The 24,951-nt window shown below is 39.4% G+C and overlaps 1 protein-coding gene across 24 annotated transcripts in view; it reads left to right on the plus strand.

Moving 5' to 3' along the window:
• The window catches only part of C2CD5 (C2 calcium dependent domain containing 5), a 120,494-nt gene extending 96,863 nt beyond the window's left edge, over positions 1-23,631 (plus strand). For 9 of the 24 annotated variants that reach the window (XM_067559228.1, XM_067559230.1, XM_067559229.1 and 6 more), the window contains 10 exons: positions 1,239-1,300; positions 2,193-2,291; positions 8,312-8,401; positions 9,482-9,569; positions 10,913-10,999; positions 16,721-16,771; positions 17,809-17,910; positions 18,821-19,011; positions 21,771-21,917; positions 22,268-23,631. In XM_067559228.1, the coding sequence (XP_067415329.1) occupies positions 1,239-1,300; positions 2,193-2,291; positions 8,312-8,401; positions 9,482-9,569; positions 10,913-10,999; positions 16,721-16,771; positions 17,809-17,910; positions 18,821-19,011; positions 21,771-21,917; positions 22,268-22,399 (1,049 nt within the window). In that variant the 3' untranslated portion in view covers positions 22,400-23,631. Of the gene's footprint in view, positions 1-1,238; positions 1,301-2,192; positions 2,292-8,281; positions 8,402-9,481; positions 9,588-10,912; positions 11,000-16,720; positions 16,772-17,808; positions 17,911-18,820; positions 19,012-21,770; positions 21,918-22,267 lie in introns of those variants that run through there. The other 15 variants (XM_067559210.1, XM_067559215.1, XM_067559218.1 and 12 more) reach the window with 8 other exon arrangements.
• The last annotated feature ends 1,320 nt before the right edge of the window (positions 23,632-24,951 follow it).

The raw sequence follows: 24,951 nt of genomic DNA on the forward strand, positions 1-24,951 counted from the left end.
AAGAAGGTGAGAAGCCCGGAGGAGGGCGGGGGACAGGGCAGCTGGGTTCCCAGCGGGGAGCTGCAAGTCCTGGCTTTCAGCTCCCCACACTGCCCCTCTTCAGTGGGTGGAAGCGCTCTTGGTGAGGACATGCTTCATCAACAGAAGGGGAGGTAGTGTGGACATCAGCCACCGCAGTAATTACTGCAGTGACTGTAAGTCAACCTAACCTAGGTTGACTTAAGATTGTAGTGTAGACATATCCTTAGTCTTTTCCTCTTGGTTATATTTTGATAGCCCATATACACTTGCACTACTCCTTTCATTTTTATTTACAGTGACATTAAAATGGCACTCCTTTTAATTATGTTCTGCATCAACGATGACATGGAATAATTCCCTAGGGCCCAATCCCAAGAGTTGATTTCTTGGGAACAGCTTTTCTGTTCTTTTCCAACGGACAGCTTTTCTTGGAAAAAGCTGAGTGCCTGCAGCTTTCACTAAACTTGTGGGAACTGAGGGTGCCCATCTCCTTGTAGAAGTTGACCCTGAGTTTGTATAATTATTGTATCTGTGGTGTATAACATAGTACTTTTATGAATGATGTTCAGACAATGTACATATGAGTTTTATCAATGTCTGTTGTTTCATGGTTAGTCAAGACCATAGCCATTGTATTTACATTAAAAACAAAGTATACTTATTATCACTTTCAAAATAAACCTACTTGTAATTCCATTTTGATTTAACATCCAGTTCGTTCCTGTCCATACTTTATTAATTATATATGATTAATGTAGTCATATGTAATATAGAAATTAGGAGCTGCTTGCCAAAATGGTCAGAACTTCTATAACACTTTGTCTTGACTTGCTGTATAATACCCCATTTTTAGGTTACATGCTCTTCTAGGCCTGACTTTCTTGTTCAGTGAGGCATTTTTGACAAATGAAAAAAGATTAATAATATAAAAACTATATTAATGGAGCTTTATACTTTTAAGAATATTGTTTATTTACTAATGCTTTACATTTTTTCTGCTATGTAGGTTTTTGCAGAAAATATGTTTAATCTTTGTTCTTTAGTATGCAATACCTTATATTAGAATGCTGGTATATTCCTGTAGTACTGCTGTACATTATTCAATTTATGCGTAGTAACATTTGAAAAAAGTACTGTGGAAAGTTAATTTAGCTTTTGAAAACCTTGCACTACTTCAATGCACAGCCCTTTATATATGTGAATATTTTCTTTAACAGGTTTTTACAGTTGTAACACAGAAATTATGCCTGGCATAAATAACTGGACTTCTGATATACAGGTAAAGTTGCTTTTAAAAACAAAAAGACCTTCTTAACCAAACTTGTATACAAATATACTGTTGACATTACAATAAATTTTAGAGAGCAGTTGTACTCTGAAAAATGAATTTAAAATGACATCCCCTTACTCATTCCTTTTGTTTAACCAGATAACTGAATAGTGACCAAAATCAGTTTTTACTGCTTTGTACTTCTTTTGCATTGCAGAGTCATTTCAGCCAAGAAAATGTGAGCCGTATTGTGCATAATCAACAGAATAGTTTTTAGAAGGTCCACTTAGTTAGACCTGTGCAATTCCTTTCAAGGTAAAGGGGTTGCATGGGTGTAACTGCGGGTATCATTTGGCCTGCAGAACCTTGTTTGCTGTTGATGAGTGACACGTTTAGAACCTGGGCCAGCTTTCAGATCTGCAGATGAGATTGAATACCTAAGCTTATGTTTACAAAAAAAAAAAAGTTGTGTTTTTGAGAAGGACATCCTATGGGGGGGAGTGAGAGGGTATAGATATATCTGTATCACACATGCTTTCACAAAATATTAATGCTAGATAATAAATCTATATACACACATACACTTACATGTGAGGCAAATAAAAAATACATGTCCTTTTTCCATAGCACTACTTTGTCACTGATCATTTTTGTATATGATATACAGTTGTTTATAGAGTTTCCCTGGACACTTCCTTTTGTTTGTAAAATTTCATAAAGGACAGATACATTCCTCCAGTGTCTGATCACAGATTGTCATTTTTGTTTCTTCCTTTTTCTCTATTCACCATGGCTACTAGTGATAATTAATGTCTTTAATCAATTGCTTTGTTCCCACTGTTGGAACATATGGATTTAAAATTGAGGAAGATAAAGATAAACTTTTATGTTTCTGCTTCAGATGTTCACCTCAGTAAGAGTATCCAGATTAAGCAACATTAACCTGACAAATCAAACACTTAACAAGAACTTTAATGATCTCTGTGAGAATCTACTTAAGGTAAGCATTCTAGTTTCCAGATGTATGTATTCATTTAAACAAAGGTAACATGAAATTTAGGTGGTTCTTTGAATGCTTGCTCATGTTGATTCCAAGTAGGTGTGTGCACGCCACATGCACAGTCACCGGAAGATTTTTCCCCTAATGGTATATGTAGGGTCGGCTCTGGAGCCTCCTGGAGTCGCACCTTCATGGCACCGTATATAGGGCCTTGCCAATCCCCCATTTTTTCAGTCCTTCTTACCGCCCGTGATGGTTGCTGGAACATAAATTTTCTTTTGCTCTGCAAGCATTTTCTTAGTGGTTATTTTAAACTAATACCTGTAAATAGTCAAATAGTTTGAGTTAGTTTGTAGTTTATAGTTATAGTTGGTTTAGTTAGTTAGGACCTCGCTTATTGGGGTCACCTTCCCTTCTCCAGGGACTGGGAATGCCTTGTTCCCCCGGCTTTAACCCACATGGGGCTTGCAAAAAGCCCATGCCCAAGAGCAATCCCTATACCACTTGTCTAAAGTGCCTTGGGGAGATCCATCAAAGGGATCGCCGTAAGATCTGCAGGGGATTCCACTCTAGGACAAAGAAAAAGAGGAGTCAGAGACTAAAGTTCATCCTAATGAAGACTGCTCCCTGAACACTCAGTGCCAAGCCTGGGCGAGCTGACACCTAGTATGTCAGCTTTGGTGCAGAGCACACCGGCATCCATAGAGAGATGGCGCAAAGGAAGGAATCTGCATCTAAAAACCCTCAGCACCACCATGGATCACCAGCACCAAGAGATACCTCATTCATGCGGCACTGCTTGCATTCCCCTCTTCTGCATAAGAAGCAGAGAAAGACAGACTGGGGATGCTTTCCGATGCCCAAAACAATGGGATGTAAGGACTTGAAGTGAGTGCGACCCGCATCATGCCACTCAGGTGCCGTACTCTTGGCTGTGGTACCATTGAATCCGGCCACAGGGAGGGGTCTATCAAGTCTGGTGCCTTCGGACTCCCCACCCAGGGAGACCAGCGAGGAAGACCTACAGCTCCCCTCCATGCTAGAAGCTTTTGAAGCAGTCAGGGAGCTGATAGAAAACACAGCGCTGCCATCCCTTGCCAGTTGCAAGTGTGCCCCGGATGCCAGACCACCGGTGCTGAAAAAACTCTGCTGCTACCCAGGGAAAAGCAGGCTATGATGCCACGGTTGCCATCTCCCAGGCATCGCTCCTCAGCACCGTCGGGAACCGCACCACCATGGTCCCTGTGAAGTGAATTGTTGGGCTTTGACTCTGCAGCAGAGTCCTGCTCCTCTATGACAAGCTGGCACTGATCAGAGAGGCGACACCAGAGGACTGAGGTTGGTCAGCCCTTCCCCATGCTTTGGCTGCCACAGGGGCAGATGCCATCTCAATGGCCCTTTTGGACAGCTTGGGTGTTCTACCAGGCTCAGGGTTAGCAATCGGAAAGGTAGCTATCACCTGCCTTTGGGAGCAGATATCACTCACGTCAGTCGGTGGTGTGCCACCGTATGGTACTGGAACCGGCACCGAATATGATGTCAAGCCAGGCACCGAGCGTGATGTCGATGCTGGCACCAAGTTTGAGGAACTGGCACCGCTGGATCCTCTAGGAGCAGAAGGTCAAGAGACTGCCCCAGTCAGAGCGTCGTCATCTTTGTCTCCAGATGAAGTTATAGTGGATGTCCTCAGCGGCACTGATTGTGGATGACAGCAGGGCTCATCAGGAGCTCTTAAGGAGAGTGGCGCAGAATTTGGGGCTCCAAACTGAGGGGGTCTCCGACAACGCAGACCCTATCATAAACACACTAGCCCTTGCAGGCCCATTCAGGATAGCACTGCCACTAATAAAAACCATTCGTGACACAATGAAGTCTGTGTAGCAGACTCCTGCTTTTCTGCCTCCAACTACAAAGAGGGTAGAGAGAAAATATTTTGTATTCTCCAAGGACCACGAATATCTATATACTCACCCTCCACCAGGGTCGCTCATAGTTGCAGCGACTAATGAGCGAGAGAGGCAAGGACAGCAAGGCCCCACGCCAAAGGCAAAGGATGCCAAAAAATTGGACCTTTTCGATAGAAAGGTGTATTCTGCTGGGGGGCTCCAACTCTGTTATTGCGAACCAGCAGGCGGTTTTGAGCAGATACAATTTTAACTCTTGGGGGTCTGTGTGAAAGTTCTCTGAGTCTATACTGTCAGAGTCCAGCAGCCAGTTCTCAGTCCTAATAGAGGAAGACAAGGCAGCTCACTTTAGGCGGCGCTGGACGTGGCCCCACAGATGTTGCAGCTCGCACCATGTCATTGGTGGTAGCAATGCTTCAGAGCTCATGGCTATAAGCCTCAGGTCTTTCGCATGAGGTCCAGCAGATAATTCAGAACCTTCCCTTTGAGGGTCTGGCACTGTTCTCTGAGCAGACAGACTCGAAGCTGCGCAGCCTTAAGGACTCTCGGGCCACTTTAAAATCCTTGGGCCTCCATATTCCAGTGCCACAGAGGAGGCATTTCAAACCTCAGCCCGTACCTTGGTTCTACCAATCCCAACCGAGGCAGGAGTATAATCTTAAGCGAGGCAGGAATTACAGGAGGAGATCCTCTCAGCCTTCTATCAACCAAGGCCCAGGACTGGCGAGACAATCCTCCAGTTCCAAACAGAACTTTTGATGGTGTGCCTGAGGGTGGCATACAAATTCAGGACTCTGGTCCTTCACCCCTATTCTTTTCGAACTGGCTATAGCACTTTTACCATGCATGGGCCTAGTTCATGTTGGATCGTCAGGTGGTAGGCATGGTAGAAGTGGGATACTCCCTTCACAGCTTCCCCCTTCTTCTCATCCCATACCCTCCCAGTTCCTCTGCAGGGAGCCTTCTCACAAGCAACTTCTAATCCAAGAAGTGTAGGTGCTCCTAAATATAGGAGCAGTGGAGGAGGTTCCTCGGGAGCTAAGGGGCAAAAGGTTTTACTCGCACTACTTCCTAATCCCCAAAGCCAAAGGTGGTCTTAGACCCATTCTGGACCTATGAAACCCCAACAGATTCATGAGGAAGTTGAGGTTCCTCATGGTTCCTTTGGCCTCAATTATTCCCTCCTTGGATCCGGGGGATTGGTATGATGCCCTCAACTTGAAAGACACATGTCAATCATTCCAAGTCACAAAAGATTTCTCTGGTTCATAGTCAACCAGATCCACAACCAGTTCACGCTACTTTCATTGGCCTTTCTGCGGCCTCTTGACTGTTTACCAATCGTATGGCGTCTGTTGCCGCATTCCTGAGGAAGCAGAAGGTACAAGTCTTATCTGTACCTCGATGACTGGTTGGCAAATTTTGCATCAAGTTGCAGGTGGAAGCGGACATACAATTAATAAGGTCAGCCTTCACCAAGTTGGGCCTCCTGGTCAATATGCAGAAGTGGACCTTAACTCCAACTCAGAGGATAGAGTTCATAGGGGCAGAACTAGATTCAAACCAGGTGTTATGCCAGGCAGAGCCCAATTACTGCTGCCTGCAGATTCTGGATACCAGGTGAGGAATAAAAACACGCCCACACCAGTTAGGTACACTTATCTTTAATCACAGCTTACGCTCCAAACAGCAGAGGGAGACCCTAACGAGCTCTGCGAAGTCGGCTGCAGGGGGTTTGTGCCACTCAATCCTAGTGGATTCATGGCCGAGTCTCATTGCGCAGTTTGCATTTCAAGCTTTTATACAGCATTCTCTAGGGAACAGCAAGTATTGGCTAATTTACAGCACATGACCTTCTTTCCTCACTTTCTCCTCCTTTTGGCACCCAAACAAGCTACACAGCAGGTTGCGAAACCAGCCCTGCAACTTGCTTAGGGTGCTGTGCCAGCAATTCTAATCAAACCAGTTCAGACTAGCCCCGCGGCGTCACTATCTCCAGCACATTACAAAATCTTCCGAGCCCTGCCACTACAGCAGGTCAGGGCTTTTCTTCCAGAATCTCAATTCCAGACTATATTCTCCACCATGAAGGAGTTAAAACAGTACCCCCCTTATCATGGCCCCAAACTGCCTGAAATTAGCAGCATGCATATATGTCATTCAGCATGCCAGACTACATCTCAGACCACTCTAGGCCCCGCTAGCCTCAGTGTATGATCTGTCCCCATTCTACTGGTGGCTCAATCCGCAGTTGTTCTGCACAGGGGTCCCCTACTCTACATCTTACCCCTCACTGTTCCTGGTCAGTGGTGCCTTAGCATTGAGCTGATGGGGAGCTCAGGACCCAAGGTGTCTGGTCCCAGTCAGAGCTCTCACTTCACATCAATGTAAGAAAACTGAGGGCAGTACACTTGGCCTGTCAGACCTTCCAAGCACACTTGGAAGGCAAATGTGTATCGGTCATGATGGCCAATACAACAGCAATGTTCTATATAAACAGATATGGTGGAGCATGCTCCTGTCTCCTGTGCCAGGAAGCTCTCAAACTGTGGGACTTCTGCATAGCCCACTCAGTTCACCTTGAGGTGTCCTACCTGCCCGAGTCTCAGATTGAGTTGGTGGAGCCACCTCAGCAGGTCTTTCCCCAACCAAAGTGGTCTCTCCGCCCAGATGTGGTGCATGACATAGATTCGTTTGCGACAAGACAGGAAATGCATGCAGTTCTGCTCCTTCCAAAGCCACAACCCAGGATCAATTGCAAATGCATTCCTCATCCCTTGGACAGGCCATCTGTTCTACACTTTTCCACCCATCCTGCTTGTTCTAATGTTCTGCTGAAGGTCAGGAAAGAAAGTTCCTCTGTATTTCTGGTAGCCCTAGCATGGCTGCACCAACACTGGTACACCATGCTCCTCCACCTCAGTGGAAACTCCTATCAGTCTGGCACTGGTTCCAGACTTGATCATTCAGAACCATGGCCGTCTTCGTCACCCCACTCTAGAGTCTCTCCATGCCATGAGGTTGAAGCTCCATGGTTGAACCCTCTGGAACTAGAATGCCCAGAACCAGTCAGAGATCCTCCTCTGCAGCAGAAAACCTTCCACAGGGCCATTTACCTAGCTAAGTGAAAAAAGTTATCCAGCTGGCCAATGCAGAAGGGTACTCCCTCTCATCTCGGACTATCTGTTACATCTCAAACAGCAGGTGCTCTCGGTGTCGTCAATTAAGGCCCACCTGGCTGCACGCTATGCTATTACACAGCAAGCCAGAGACGATGTTGCATTGGGTAGAGCGGTACTGCAATCTGCAGGTCATTGAAATCAGACCACTTCTCCTATGGATCTGCTTGGGAGTCACCTACTTGGAATTGACATGAGCAAGCACTTGAAGAAGAAAAACGGTTACCAACTTTCCATAACTGTTGATCTTCGAGATGTGTTGCTCATGTCCATTTCAAGACCCACCCACCTACCCCTCTGTCAGAGCCATTTGGCAAGAAGGAACTGAAGAGGTAAGGGGTTGGCAGGGCCCTATATATGGCGCCATAAAGATGCTACTCCAGGGTCTCCAAAGCCGGCCCTATGGCTATGGATATGACTAGTGGAAAAACCTTCCAGTGACTGTGCACGTGGTACGCACACACCTACTTGGAATGGACATGAGAAACACATCTCAAAGAATAACAGTTACAGAAGGTTAGGAACCGTTTTTTATATTGCAAACAACATTTTGTATTTTCTTCAGGATTACCTTACAAACTTATAGACTTGTTTTAGGTTGTATCTATAATTAGTTCCTGAGCAGCTCTACAATATTTAAAATGCTGGATATGATGCTAATAGCTCCTAAGACACATCAGATCAGAATCAAATCTTTGACTCAATGTGTTATAGAAACAACAGTATTAAACCTTTTCATAGAACAGAAAACATACCATGAAACCTTAAACTTCAAGTGAAATCACTAATTGAGTCTTAAGTAAGAGAAAGTAATAGGGTAATTATATTTACTACAAAAAAGAAATCCAGACTTTTCTCTTTCCAGAATAAACCAGATATAGAATTAACTTTTTTTTTTTTTTTTTAGAATAACACAATAATATCTTGTATTCAACAGAGCCTATATTTTAAGCTACGATCTATGATTCCCTGCTGCCTTTGTCACGTAAATTTTACAGTTGCTCTTCCAGAGGATGAAATAATTCAGGTAACTAATTTTGCTAATTTATTAATTAAAGCCTGCAGCCATTCCACTTCGTTTTCTGATTACATTAAAACATGCACAAAAAAAGCCTAGATTAGACTGAGTCACTAGTATGCTGAGGGAGCTTCAAGGAAGAACTATGTGCCACAAGATGTGTTGTTCATTCAGCAATTCACACTCTCCCTTTGATTATATAGAACAGCACCACAGCATGTTATTGTTCTGATGGAATTCCATCTTTCCAATGAAATATGAATTTGAAGGTTCTGACTAGTTGCTTTTGAAGGCTCCTTGGCACATACCATAAAAATATGGCTGCTTAACCCAACATCCTTTTCAAATTCTAAATTTAGTAACTTCGTTTTGGCTACCTAATTTTTTCTTGCAGTTTCATGAGGATGCATTATGTTTATTCACTTACTTTTGATACATTGTGTGTTTTGTTGGTGTGAGCTATTAAGCAGGCCCTGTGTTTACAACAAAAGTGTTGCTTCATTTCTGTGGCCAGTGAAAAGGTTCCTTTATACTCCTTACCTACCTCAAAGTACAATGAGGCTTAATTAACTCACGTTTATAAGATGTTTTGCAATCCTCTGAATTGATGAAAATAGAGTTAAAGACCTAATTATGTTTGGTTTTATTCACACACACTTTTGTTTTTTAAACTTGGCTCAACATTGTTAGATGGATCTTTTGATGACAGATCCTAGACAATATCAGCTCTCAGATCATCTCTGCTATCGAAGGTCGTTTTGAATGATATCTTTTGTATTTCTTCATTCTAGCAATGAAAGCTGCTTTGTTAGCATCTAATTACTATGATTAAGGGTCTTAAATATTGTTATTTATGTCATACATTGCCATTAATGGGCTACGGCATTTCATAGATATCTGTGCTCACAAAACAGCACCTTGAATATAGGTAACAAAAATGTAAGTGCTGCTAAAAAAACAACTTATTGCTACTCCCAATAGCCTGCATGATTTTTCCCATACTAAAGTGTTAATTTTGGCAAAGCTATTGGAAGATTGTACAAGAGAGATTTTATACTGACAAAATGTACTGTATCTTTATGATTGCAGGTCACAGTCACAGCGGTTGCAATAACATTTGACAAAAATCAAGCTTTACAAACCAGTAAAGTTCCTGCAGAAAAAACACTGCAAAGGGGTAATCATTTTGAGGGAGGTGAAATTATTAATTCTTGTTAATCATTTGTATCAGAAAGATGTTTACTGTGTAGCAGATGATATCACTTTTAGTTTATCAATTCAACCACACACTTCTTCACTGGACAGCTCTCTCTAATCAACAGATCTGCAACTATCTGAAAGAAATCCTTAGCCTTATTCAACTCTCCAATTTTTTAAACAAATTTTTAAATGGACTCCAAAGAATGAATGGTTTAATTACTCATGCATTTTTCTGCTACCACTGTGCTTTGGATAAAAGGATGAGGCTATCATGAAATGCTTGTGTTTTTACTTATAAATTGCAAAATCTTTTCACAAGATTCTGGAAAATTAATTATTCACAGTGCTTAGAAAACCAGGTTAGCTGACTTTTTGGAACACAGTAAAATGTAAAATATTCTGAAGGGAATAGAAAAGATGTATGCAATTTGTGTATGAGCTTGCTAAAAGAGCACCCATGCTAAACTGAGGAAGGATGCATTTTCTAAAAAATGTAGGTAGACTTTATTTATGGAATGAACTATTAATGATGGAGATTGGTAATGAGATACAGAGCCATGCACCTTTACTGGTTTAAATCTAGATCAGTTCAATAGTAACTGAAAGCAGTTGTCATTTTATGACTGTTCAGTAGCATTTCTGAATTAAGATGATAATTTTAGTCTAGTTTCTGGCACTGAAGTGTTGAGTTCAGGTCACAATTGGTATCCTTGCTGCTGTCTCTGCAAAAATGTACTGAGCTTTGAAGTTTGAATTCTTTTCTCATCTCTAGAGATGGCCCTTCAAAGCTAAGGTTGAAAGAGTCCAAATCATTAATTGGCCAGTTGGGGGGTAGAAGTGGGATTTCTTCTGCACCTGTGTTCTTTCTCTTAAGTGGTTAGAGAACTTAAGTGTCCAGGCCTATTCAGCTTCTTTCACTAGCACTAAATTCACTTTTAAAAAGAAATAGATATAAGAACTATGTATAAATAGGAATTTTTTATTAGATAAAATATAAGAACAAAATGGCTATTGGATACAGTTAACTCAGTCAAGGCAGACTTAAAGCACGTGAGCTGGTTTAGCTAAAATATTCCTATTTAAGTCGAGTCCTATTGAGCAGAATTTAGATTCTGTCCAAGCAGTTTTGCAGCTGTATTTATTAGCGAACATCTAATTGCTTATCTGCACTCAGTCCATCACTATGTATTTATGTTGAATAAATGTGTTCTAGTCAATACTTACTAAATTAAATCTGTAGTGCTTATTTATACTGGCAAGATTTGGGGGGTTTAGTTAAATATCTGTTTAATGTATGTGTGTATTTCTTCTTTGTTGAAGCCTCTACAGACAATGAAGAGCAGCTACAATTTCCACTGGAACTTTGCTCTGATCCTCTTGTGCCTCAACCACTCTCACCGGCTAAAGGTTGGTTAAATGAGAAGAAAAAAATATTTCTATTTGGTGTTCCACTCGCTCCCTCATTGCTGGTGGATTGTATTCTCTTGAAAGCATCTAGGTACCATGCTTTGACATTCTGTGCTACCTCAGATTTAATTAAATGCTCTGCCTTTCAGTCAGATTTTCTCAAGCATTAGATAAGAAGGATTGGTTAGCACACTTCTCTCCCCTTCCTTTGATCTCATTTGTTACTTACCAAGAATTTTCCACCTTCTGTTCCTTTACTGTACTTAAATAATCATGAGTGGAGTCTTTGTCCCAGTGCGGCATTTAGTTTATTAGACTTCTGTCACCCTGTCCTATGCTGCTATGCTTCTGAAAGTAGCACATGTAAAATGACTGCCCACACAGTACCAGTCTCAGAAATTCAAATAACTAATAAAATGCATTTCACAGTTTATTCTTGACAAAGAATGTTTTATCTTGTGAACTCTGACTGTTGTGCTGAGCAAAATTGCTTACAATTTTCCTTGAACAAATTTTTAAATGAAGGGTGTTCAATACTTAATAGAGAGCAAATGAAAGGAAACTTAAGGTTCCCTGACAAATGGTTATTATACTGCTGTTTAGTGGTGCTTTGAGTTGTTAAAGAGCTGTTGCATTCTACCCCAGAGGTAGCTGCATTTCCACAACAGATGACGTGTTTCCTGTATAAATATGCAAAGGCCCAGACTGTCAGCTCCTGTAAATCAGCTCCATTTACTTCAGTATGTACAGTAGCTGAGAGTCTAATCCAAATTGTTTTGGGATGAAAGAAATTTAATAAATGAAGGAGATTATTGTTTATTATGAACATTCCTTTCTGGATTGTTAGAGAGCTCCCTTGTTCAACAATTGTATAATGTCACATATGCTATAAAAGAAGTTTTACGATTTGTTCAGATTTTTCAGAGGTCAGTACAGTCAATTTAGAACAATATCCTTGTTACTTTTTTTTTTTTTTAAAGTCTTGTGTACATATATAAATTCTGTGCAAAATAGAGATGTTTCCCTATATTTTAAGCTCCACGTGGATATTTCAAAGTCATGTATACTTCTTCTATTGTTTTACTAAGGCTTTGTGTATTATTTAGCCTTCCAAGAGTTCTGGTGTCCATTGGTTGATGCCTTAGATCTCCCACGTCTTTGAGAGTCAATGCTTTTACAGTTTATCCAGTTCAACAAAAAGAGCAGTTGAGAAGGAAAAGGAAAGGGAAAATATGGTTGCTATTGTCATTCTCAGGCATAGCCATTTCCACCTTTGTTTTCTTCCCTTCAAGCCTCTCTCCCCAACTGTAATTACACTGAAGGGAGAGGTGAAGCCTTCATCATTTGCATAGCAGCAGGAAACTGTTCTCCAAAGATTACATTCTATTCTTTTGATAACTGGCTCCCTTAATTCTCCATTAAATTAAGTATGATGGCATCCCTGTTTGATCTGCCAAATAAGGGGTACGTTCTTGGGTTCCATTATTTTATTACACAAACTAGCTTTCTCTCAATATGAATTTCATTGTTAACTCGCTTTATCATTAGTGAGTCTTCAATATCTTTTCACTCTGTTAATATCAGAACACTTTATTTGCATATTAGCCTCTGGCCAGTAGAGGGTAGTCTACTAATATGTAAGTAAATCACCTTTTTTCACATTTTGTCATATTGTGCAGTACACCGTTCTGGAAGCTTTTAACTAGACAGTTACTTAATCTCTTTTGGCTTTTTAAATATAGGCACTAGGGTCTCAATGTAATTATATAATTACCTCAAAAGTAAATTAGCTACTCTGATGATGATCCCCCATATTTTCCTTAATATACTACTAATGAAATCACTAATGAAAAAAGAGTGCTTTTATCATCCCTCCAACAGAAGTCTACAAAGACTCATATTCACTTAATAGCCTGCAGACTTTTATATATTATCTCATTTTAAAGCTTTCATAATACAATATTTTTGTAGACAAGGCTATAGTGGCATCATGTGGTACTGTGCTAGTTATTTCCTTTAGCCATTCTGAGGAGCCAGGGACCAGTGATAATCCATTCAGCTATGATCAAATGTTAACAGTGCTATCTCAGTTATAACTATGACAGGTTTTTAACAGACTGGAAATGCAGGTTTTATAGGAGAGAATTGGATGACTTTTGTAAAACTGTGGTGAGAATGTCAGATGAAAGTCCACTAATTTTGTAGTTTGATAACTACACCGTGATCATGCAAGGAGGACAAGATAGGTGAACTTGAGCTCCAAACATGCTGACGCAGTCTGCCCACATGGTTTTCCTTGCAAGATCTGGGCCTTAGCCCCTGCAGCATTTACTGTTTGGTGAAAGGCCCTGGTTTAAGTAATCTTAATAGTTGCCATGTTGCCAATCTTCTTGATTTCATCATGAATCTTTTGATAGTTAATGGATTTACTTAAAGCTCCAGTTCCTAGAATCGTGATTATATGAGAATCTTTGCTTTCGTTTTAAAAAAAATAAATTCCTAAACCTCATGATTATAGAGAAAAGTTTGAAAATGTGACCTGAATGCACCTAAAGACTTAGAAAGCAAAGAAAAAGAACCCCAAATGTATTATATTTTAAGTAGAGGATCGCACACTTGCTTATGTAGGCTGAGCTGTACGCCCAATGAGAGAGACTCATATATTAAGCTGTGGGCCTGATTTTCCTCTCATATCAGTGGAAATCAGCCTTACAGACAGACCTACAGACAGAAATGCCATCAAGTTAAGGGTAAGGCCTTTCTTCACTCTGCCAAAAAATTCATGAATTTTTAAACCAATATTATGACTTTTTGACACCTAGCTGATGATTTTTTAACTTTGTGTGTTGGCGATACTATAGTAGTAACAGTTCAGACTTTTACTGAGTAAATTATAGATGGGGAGGAGGGAAAGGCTGTTGTGCCTTGCTTCCTGTATCTCATTCATGACAATTTAATGTAAAAATCAGCAAAAGGAGGGAGGCTGAATTCCATGTAGTCTCTCAAGTAGAGCTATTTGTAGATGAGTTCAGCTAAGTGAGCCTTTCTTCTAAAATGTTTTATGAAGTCTTCTGTAATTTGAGCAGAACACTTCTTGTGCTTTCAAATGAATGTAGAAGAAAGAGCGAGACAGATACATGGTATCTGTTGAAAAGGTATTGGATGTCTGCCAATTTCCTATTAAATACTAGCTCTTTAATGCTTAATCCCAGTGTCAGGTAGGGCTGAGTTAAATATGTTTCTGTGTTCTACTGTTAGTGTCTTATTCTTCCTCAGAAGGCTGAGCAGGAAATTGCCTAAACTAGAAACAAGTACTGTATAATAGCTTATTATATAGTATACTACTGAAAACATAGTCTAATCTCAGAGGCGAAAGAAAGAAAAAAGAGAAACAAAATAAATGGACTGTTTCATAGAGCAACAAGGTCTGTAGGCAAATTCAGCAAAGGTGAACCATGTGGAAAAAGCACTGTATCTGAAATCATGGGAATACAAACATGATGTATTCATTTTCAGGCACAATTGTTCTTGTGTAATTCATGTGATAAGGAATGCCTTGTAAAATCCATGGGGAATTTGTTGGAAAGTACTAGAAATAATCTTGTCTGGGAGGATGGAGTACAATGGACAAGTATATGAACCTATGGAGAGGGAGAGTCCTATGGTCTTAGTTTCATTCCTTCTCTGAACAATTTTGAGAGCTGTGTGAATATCTTCAATGTGTCAGATTTTTTTGGATTAATATTATTATTACCCATTGAGTAAAATGAGATTGGACTAAAGCAATAATAAATTGTGCAAAGGCATTTAAAGTCTCAAGAGGAGCCATCAAAAACTGGATCTTTCCCAAAGGAAATAACTTCAGTAACAGTGGTGATTTGGGACCAGAATATTAGCCTATTCAGTTTTTCTTATCAAGCATGAATAATTTGACAGAAGGTAGGGTCCTCCTGAAACCGATCCCATTTCAGAGCAAAGAAAGCACTGTCAGGTTAGTGTAAAAATTGATTGTAGGACTAAATATCTTAGAGATCGCTGGTTGTGTCACCCTGATCCTGCAGTTCATTGTGTGTGGAAGTATTGCTGTGCCCCTGTGAAGCCCCATTGACTTCTGTGGAACTCGATATGGGCACCACAGTCTGCTCACACACAATTAATTGCAAAATTGGGGCCTTAGGTGGCTCTCTTGCTTTATTTTTGAGGGAAGGATTACTCATCTTGGCCTGACATTTTTTTTCAAAATGTGAATAAAATTACTCGGTTATTTGAGTTACATGCAAGTTAAAACTATCTGTCTTCAACTAAAGCATCTGAATTTTTATGCACTAGTAACTCAAATACAGCTTGGCTTAAAACATTTTAGGAGGAACTGATTGCCCCCATGTTTAGGTTGCCCAACACTTTCTATTATGAAAGAATTTTGAGACCTGTTTTGAGGCGTTTTCACACCTATGTTGTTTTGCAAAAAAGACTGCCTCAAACTAGGGCCTTTTTTTGTCCCATTAAATTCTGAATAATTTTTAAAAAGACCCTGATGGGTATTTCTTAAATAACAACTCATAATTTTGGCATGTCTGTTGTTATAGCTGTTTACCCAGATATGGATACCAGCATTGGAAGAAGCAGCCTTCATGGGGCTGTTTTTTACCTCAGTCTGTCTTGTTCACCTTTATGATGAGTGCACCTTTATGATGAGCTGATAATAAGTATTGGCTGGTGTTACTGTCATCATGCTGTGGGTAGTAAGCTGTGCCAAGTATAGCTCTGTGCAGAGTATTTCTTCCTAGGAGCCAGGGGGAACTGAGCATCGTTTTCTGCGTCCTTCTTCAGGGATAGCTGCATATAGCTTGAGGCTTGAAACAAAGCCACAATTGAGTCCATAGGAAGTGCAATATGTCATCCTCCCCCACCTCCTCTCCAAGAAAAGTCAACAGTTAAAAAATTCCTGGAAGTCTTGTTCAGTTTCAGATAGCTGGGGATGAGAAATTACATGATTATTATGTAAAAACTTTAAAAGTAATGTTTTGTGGTCGGAATATATAGCCTTAACCAGTTCCCCATTAACAATTTTATTACAAAGTTTGGAGTATAGTTAAATATAATTTAAATACCTTAATTTGAATTAAAGTATTACAATTTTACTGCTCTCTCTTCTATGTAACAGTCGCTTTATGCATATGCTGTATTCTCTGTACTTATGTGCACCTAGTTATCTAGGTTAGGCATTAATCTGCTCCATTGCATATATAGACTGTTATATTCATCCCCAGACCATTGTCATCTTTTATCTAAATTATACAGATTAGGTTCACTTAATCTTTCTTCGTAAATCACACTCTAATATTTTTATAATTTTGTTTACCCATTGTCAATTCTCTCGTTTTTGTCTTTTTTTTTTATTAATAAGTTGCTCTAAATGGTACCCAAGTATGAATGCCAAGGAGTAAGAATTGTTTCATATCATAGTGTGTGTCTTAGACTTAATGGTGAAGTTGATTGATTTTTACTACGCTACAAAAGTTCATTCATCAAATCCACAGAGTGTAGTATTTACTGCCGTTGTGTTTGTAATGAAACTCTAAAACCACCGTAGATTTTTTTTCCTGCCAGTTTAATCTATAAAGTCCTTTAATAGAAGAAAAAAAGATTCTTTGTACAATGTATCTGTGCAGTTAATGTTGTTTATATGTTACAAGAGTGGAATTCGTTTTGTCTTATTAGAGGTCCTGGAGAGTGCAAGTTCCCACACAGGTATACCAGCTGCACAGAGAGGTGAGTTTATTTAATTTAGCCATAAATCAGAACAGGGTGTAATATTTCTTGGGTCGCTGGTTCATACTTTGGCTTTGTCTTCATTCACCCAGGACGTGTTTGCCAGTTGCCTAGGAATGCGTGCTCTGATATGGCTTATTGATTAATCAGATATATAAATATATATAAATCAGATAACTCATATCAGAATATGTTTTTAAAAAATCACAAAATATAGTTGGGATCATTGGCACTAATAAGACTTTCTTGATATCACTATATCTCCCAGAGAAGTAGTTCCTCAGAGAAAACTTTTGTTGTTTAACTCTTTTTGTCTTTATTGTTAATTTGTATTCCTTTGTTTTTACAGAGTAATGTGCTAATGATCAGTTATTAAAGGGTCCCTGGATACTTGCCAAATTGTTCACAAGACCAGTTTCAGGGGTACTTACCTAAAAATAAGACAGTGTCATAGCAGAAAAACAACCCTTCCGTTTTAATTGTAAAAATGAGGTTTTTGGGGAAAAGTAATGTTTTAAAATTAAAATATTTTCACATTAAAAACTGAGAGGTTGTTTCAACTCATGACTCTTTACCCTAAGCCAAACAGTTTTTCAGTTTTCAGGCTGAAGGCAGGGGAAGTGTTTGATAGTTACATCCAGGATCTTTCATTCATGATCAACAGCTCCTTGTGAAAAAAATAGGGATACAAATTGAGATTAAACAGAGTTAAAATAACATTAATAAACTAAAACTAGTTCCTTAACTTCAGGTGAAGAGCTAGAACAAGGTGTGGTCATTTTATTTACACATTTTTCCAGTGATGAAGTCCCAGTCAGTTGGTTCACAGCTGTGACATCAGCAGTAATCAGTACACTGCTTTGGACTAAGTGTCCAGCCGTATCTTACAATTTTTCCTTTAAACAGATGTGGAAAGGAATATTCATTCTTTCTCAGATACAGATAATTGCTTCATCAGAAGGAGCATTGAGGTGGGCAAGAGACATCATCCATATTTTTCTTTGTTTTTTCTTTTGTTTTTCTGTCTGTGTTTTCAGCAACGTCAGTTGATTACAGTTCCTTTGCAGACAGATGCAACAGCTGGATAGAGCTCATTAAACTGAAAGCTCAGACCATAAGGCGCGGATCAATTAAGACAAGTAGGCGGATGTTTCTACCACATTATGATAATCTGAGGCATATCTCTGATTTCCCAGTGGTGGAGGGTGGAGTTTCCTACCCAGTAAAAGCATTGCAATTCGAAAGCACAACAAATATCTGAGCACAAAAACTGCAGACAATTTCTGGTGTCTGTTTAAAAATAAATTAATTTAGGAATTTTGAGTTAGTAGTTTAAATGCAGTATATACTATTTCTATTCAAGTTATCACTTACTAAAAAACAGCTACCAATAAAGTATGTAGCTATAAATAGGCATATTAATTGTGTAACATACATGCATACACTGTGTGGGTGTAGATGTATGCATAAACTTGGAAAATTATTGGTGAGAAACAGGTATCAATCACTTAGGCAACAGTCAAGGCAGTGATCACTAAATTAGCAAATTGTGAATTGTTCTTCAGTAGTTCTTTGGTCGATGGTCTGTATGTTTTACTTAACCTTAATCTTGACTAATTTACCTGGAAGTTGACAATGAAGAATTTTTAATGGAAAATGCTGCACTGGGGAAACATGACATCTTTCACACTCTTCCTGTAATAATTTGTTTCTCCAGTATATATTTATTTCAAAATGTTGGCACCTTTTTTTCCTTTACCTTCACTGATAACTCTGATTGTTGTATGTGCAGCTGCTGGCCTCAATGTTTTCTTTTGCAGGAATGCCACTCTTCCAAATAAATTCCATTGCAGCTGTGTGTCTCTTTTTGCATGCCTTGCATGATAATTTCCTTTCTTTCATGACATGGCTGAACATCACAGGCAGCTGAATATATTCACCATGCTATTTGGAAACCATAAAGAAGAGTTGTTTTATTTTAAGAACAAGTCATTGATCATATTCAATAGTTACTTACTTTTTACTTTCTTTCTTTCCCACCTTTTTTAGCTGCTTCTCTTGACAAAGCAAGTCCGCTGGCTGAAGGACACTTGCGTCACCGTTCTGTTCCATCATACACCAATTCCACTGTCTCGGTTGTTAAGATGACCCCTCTTTCTTTTATCCCTGGGGCAAAAATAACCAAGTATCTTGGGATTATCAACATGTTTTTTATACGAGAAACCACTTCTTTACGTGAGGTGAGCTTGCATATTAGGGCTTTGTACTTTTTTTGTGAATTGATAACAACAAAGCTAAATGAGTTTACTGTCTGAATAAATATATGGCACAGGAAGAGAGCTGACTGTGTCCTAAGTGAGTGGGAGTCACATAAAGGTGATCCTCTTATTTGTTGTTCCTCCCACATTTTAAAAAGGGCTGCTTTCGTTGGTTTATTCTTCAAATTGGTAGGAAGAAGTGTTACTCAACCATGTAGCCAGTAAAATAGTATTTCGAGGTAAGAGAGCTTACCGGTGAGTCCATTATCATTGGTGGCCATTTCAGTATAGGCCAAACACAACACACCAACTAAACAAAGTTAAAGAAGAAAATGGAAAAATGTCTCTTTATTTCAATAGCCATGGGAGCTCCTTTGGGCCCTAAAACTGAGATTTCCTCAAATGCTAAAAACTGGTTCTTGTCTGAAGGAAAAGGTCAGTGGTAAGCTTTCAGAGCATGAATGGCTTTTGTGGTTCCTCACTTAGAGTCTGATGCAAAAATTCCCAAATTATGTGTGAACAGACAGCATTCCCACGCTTTCCCAGCCAGGTATGGGAGCTGCTTCAGGAATGCCATAAATGTTTGAAAAGCCTGTCACTGTGTGTATTATGACCTGTGGAAGCAGTTTACTCTTAGTGGCTATTCTGTAGAAACTTTGAACAGCCAAACTTCACATTTGAATCTTAGAAATTATGGCCTTCCAATTTACATATTTTTAACATTAAATTGTAAACTACATGTTGTTTTTCAAAAAGATATATGATGTGATTTAATCTATCACCTTTGTGGTCTTAATTTCTCTGGGCCTCAGTTTCCCCACTGGAATTCTTCAGGATAAGGATCATCTTTTACTCTATTTACACAGTGCCTAACACAGTATTGCCCTCGGGTGTAATGTAATACAGTTAGATAATCATAATATCTAAAAAATGGTTGGTAATGATATCCACTGTTGTAAAGTGTTCTGCGATGTACAGATAGCATATGTATAGTGTTTTCTGTTTATTATTTATAACAATGGTTTGGCAGTTCCTTTATGGAATATTGAGTGTTTCAATGGCCCTTTAACACTTCCAGATGTGTTTGCAAAACTTTGTGCTTCAAAAAGTGAAGGATGCTATATGTCTGGTTTATCCTGTGTTTTTAGGTACTGCAGTCTACATGTAGATACACCGAGAAAGGAAAAGATTTTGTGTATCATTAAACTTTCATACCCACTTACTTAGATGATTATTCTATTGATCTGTTTGCACTGATGCAGTAATTTGTGTAGATTTAGATTTTGACAGGCTATGCCTTATGTAGGATGATAAACTGGTGTCCATATTTTGGGTTTCTAGCTGCAGTTGACTTTCTTTAGGCTGTCTGCATGGAAATATTGTGGAAAAATAAAATATTTCTGGCCTTTTATCAATTAATCATATTTCCTATTTTCTGGCTCCTAATATATATACACCAAGCTGGTACTATTGGAAGAGGCATCACCCATTAGTAACTGGGGCAATCAATCAAAACTTGTCGTCCAGGTTTCTGAGATTAGCTGCGCCCCTTTTGCTGCCTGCCAGCGGTGCAGACACAAGGAAAGTCCAGTGCTCCTGCCTTTCATCTTCCATTCCTAGCTTTTGCAGCTGTTTTGGTGCAAGCTATATTGACCTCAGTTTTTTTTCCTCATTCCTTTCTGTTTTCCTCCAAAGTGGCTGTTAATGGATACTCTCTTCCCCTCTCAGGAGTCATCTGTGGAGCAGTCTGTGTCAGAGTCCCCCCCCCCCCCCCCATTTAGTTGGCATGGCACAACAGATAAACAAGCAAAAAAACCGAAGTTTTTCAAAATATGCTCTACGTATGAGGAGTCCTATTGGGGTCAACAGAAGGAAAGCTCAGTCACAACTGTTTTGGGTAGGGACTTCATTCAACCCAGGTGCAGGGCAAGGAGCACAGCTTCTATGTCTGGTTTTCCTCCTACCACATGCAGGAGAGACTGGAAAAAGCAGGCTGTCATCATCAGGTGCTGGACCATAGACACACAAACTGGGCTTCTCCTGCAGAAATTCTGGAGGAAGTTCCCTGAAAGATAAAGCCACCTTCTTATCTTAAGGGGAAACTAGCCAGAGTGTCTCCTCCTCTTTTAAAATGGGATAAAAGTGGGGTTAATTGCCTGTAACTGGAGTTCTTGAAGATGATTACACAGCTCCACATAGCTCCCCCTTAGTTCCTGTTTCTTCAACTTCTTGTCTGGACTTTGAGTTACTGGAAGGAACTGAGAGGCTGGCCTTGCCTGCAGCTCTACATAGTTTCAGATCAGAAAAATCCAGTCCCCTGAGGAATATGCACACGATTCCAAACAGCCAGTTTTCTAGGGAGTTCAAGCAAAAATGTGGCGAGTGCAGGAGTGTCCTAAGTGTGTGGATATATTCAGGTAATGATTTTGAAGAATTCCAGTTATAGGTAAATAACCTGTTTATTCTTCTCCTGCTTACTCATGTAGCAGGATTTTTTCCATTTGATTTTCAGCAGACATCCATTCAGCCAGAAACAGATTATGCATAACTATCAGAACAAGTTCAGTCTTTCTATTTTACATGGAAGCACAATTTTACAGGACACTTGATGCAGCACCTCTAAGATATATACCAATCAGCATTCACTGGAAGTACATAATTTGAAAGAAAAAAAACATCAGATATTCAGTGCTATTTGGTGACAGTTACATAAAATCCAATTGTGTCTGTTTTCTTTTTAGGAGGGCGGTGTCAGTGGCTTTCTCCATGCTTTCATTGCTGAAGTGTTTGCAATGGTGAGGGCTCATGTTGCAGCTTTAGGGGGGAATGCAGTTGTCTCATACATAATGAAACAATGTGTTTTCATGGAGAACCCAAACAAAAATCAGGTAAATTGTGATTAAAATGACAATTCTTTTGTAAATTAATTAAAGGACCAGTTGATGTCATATGTAACCAATCTTAAAGGAAAATATCTATGTAGGATGAGGTTATTCTAATCAGTCCATCTAACTACAAGGAGTAAGCTTTTGGGGGAAAGGGGGGTGCCTGACTCAACAAGAAGCTTTTGGTTAGAGGGGTTTTTTTATATTTTCTTTAGGATTAGAGTTAACATACCAGAATGTTCTGACAAGAGTTTAGGTGAATGAATTTCATTAATTTTAGTATTTAGTCCAAAGGCTAAAAATATACTCCATAAAGGATATATTCAATATTTAAAAACATTCTGTCATTGCAGGCACAGTGTCTAATAAATGTCAGTGGGGATGCAGTGATTGTTTTACGTGAATCTGAATTAGAAATGGTGTCAGCGCAACCATCTGCTGCTGCCTCTCAACCCACAAGCGCTGGAGGAGACGTTACAACATGAAGCCAGAAGAAATAGAATGGCTCTGCAAGAAGTAAAAAGATCTCCAAGTGTGGGAATGTTTAGCTTTGCCTCTTCAAAATAAATAATTCCCCCATATTACAATTAGCTAAATCTAAGACAATCACTAAACTTCGTCCATCAACTTTACAGAATAGCCAGAGCAGCATTTTTGGCGAGTACCTTGTAATTCAATTTTTTAATTACTAGCCCCTGTGAAATCTAGAAAGAAGTTCAGGCATTGATCTAAAGGAATTCCATGGAACTCCTGAAATAGACAGGAACTTTCCTGTTTTTAATGTATGTAGTTGTTTGACAAGGCCAGAACAAACAACTCACACGCTGAGTCTGATGATGCTTATTCATGTTAATTTACTCTTAGTTCCTTTAAGAAACAAAGACTGGAAGGAAATCAAACTGGAATCAGCTGCCTTTGTTGAATGAGCAAGAGATCATGAACTGGTTTTACAAATATTACCAAATACGCAGTAGTCTGAAATTAAGGATGTGTGACGAACTTTAGCTCATGGGACTTTAAAGAGGAAAAAAGCACCATAAATGACAGTCTGAATTTAGCAGCATGCTAAAATGTTTTTCAGCTGTTTGTGAACTAGTGAATATTTTTAATTGTACAACATATTTTTTTATTTTAAATGTTCAATATTGTTGCTGCATTTTAAGCATAACTATGGTAAAACAAAATAAATTATTATATCTGGTTCAGGTATTAAGTTCATTTCAATGTTAACATTTGTGCAATTTTTTTTTTTGAAAGATTATGCAAAATAATGTCTTAAACTACTGAAGTCCAGTTTCTTAGGGCATGCTTTTGCAATAATAATACAAAGTCAAAGAGACAGTCACCTGCATATGGACACAGAATCAGGCCTTCTGTATTTTGCTATTTGGAAATGCCTGGCTAATGTGGAGAAAAGTATTTTTAAGATATTAACGTCTGCAAGTCAGGTTTTGTTTCAAACACTATAACTGGGAGATGATGGGTACTGCAGGAAAAGGAAACACTCCATTTCCAGCAAATCTTTTGAAGACTTTGGCAGAACAATATAAAGACTGGCTTTTTAAATTTGAAGACAAGTTTAATCTAAAATAGAACTTGAATAAATGTGTAAACTTGAATGTAAATATTCTGTGTAGTCAGACCCAAATATCCCATTGTAAATGAGCATGAAAATCACATTCCTCCTTGCTCAATAAATTTCTGTATAAAACCACTATTTATTTTGTTTGTATGTAGGTAAGCATATAATAGCTACATTCTTAAGGTTTTTGCTGGTAGTAGTTTTTGTTTTGAATGGCATGGCAAACTCATCTTCAAATATAAAGACGGGCAGAGATTAGTAATCTCTTTACCTAGTTTTTGAATTGGGCGCCCTTAAGGGGAAGTTTGTTCATCAAGCTTAATTATATTTTCTTAAATTTTGCAGTAGTGATAAGTAAGGCCTCTCTTCTTTAATGTCTAGAGCAGTGATGCTCAGACCTCAATGGTTCAGGAGCCAAATTAGCGATCAGCATTACCCAAAAGAGCCCCAGTAGTATGAATTCGTTGTTTCATTCACTAGACTGTGTGTGTGTGTGTGTGTGTGTGTGTTTCAGATTTGGTTAATATTTAAATCGGTGTTTTAATATGTGCTGCAAAGAGCCACTTGCAGCTTGCAAGCCTCAGTCTGAGCATCACTGGTTCTAGACAGTAGTTTCCAACCTTTTTGAGTGAAAGCCTCACCAGTTAACACTAGATAAAACATACACCCCCCCCCCCCACCTGGCCCCTCACCAGCCATAACATATAACCTCTATAAACATATATAACAACACTAAATTACTTAAATAAATAATAATACTCTTAGCTGAGTAAGAAGCTAAATCTTCCCTGGCACAGCTGCCACCGCATGCCCCGTGTGGGCCCTGCCTCTTCCCGTCTCTCATGGACGGAGAGTAATGGAGGTAGCAGGTGCTGGTGGGTTGGCTGGGGCTGCTTCAGGCCCCCACGGTTGCTCTGGCCAGGCACCTGGCCGGCTTGGGGCTGAGTAGGGACTACTCCACTCCAGCCAGCATGGAGTTCAGGGCTGCTGCACCTAACCTGCGCAGGGTTTGGGTGGCTAATTGACCTCAATATTACTGAAGCCTCATGGCCCCCCTGTAATCTTTGGTACCCCCCCCAGGGGGTCACACAGCCCAGGTTGTGAACCATTGGTCTAGAGAATCCATTGTATGCTGCTGCAACAGTGGGAACTCACCTGGTTACTTTTCAGGGCACATCCTGATGCCCCTGAAATCAATGACAAAACTACTAACTTCAAAGGGTCCTGTATTTGGACCAGCATGGGCATACTCAGCTGTCTTATGTAATGAATCCAACCAGATACCATTGGCACAAAGATTGAAAAAGCAAAACCTATTTGAATATATGGCAAAGCAGGAACTTCTACATGTGGAAAAAAATATTTTTGTAAGACAATTTTAAGAACTGTAAATAAACTTAGAGAACTTGACAACTTAGAATTAAAATATATATACACACACACACCTATCTTTTA

Source organism: Emydura macquarii, unplaced genomic scaffold (assembly GCF_026122565.2).
Source record: "Emydura macquarii macquarii isolate MOO-44397 ecotype Brisbane River unplaced genomic scaffold, CSIRO-AGI_Emac_v2 contig_2205, whole genome shotgun sequence".
NCBI lineage: Eukaryota > Metazoa > Chordata > Testudines > Chelidae > Emydura > Emydura macquarii.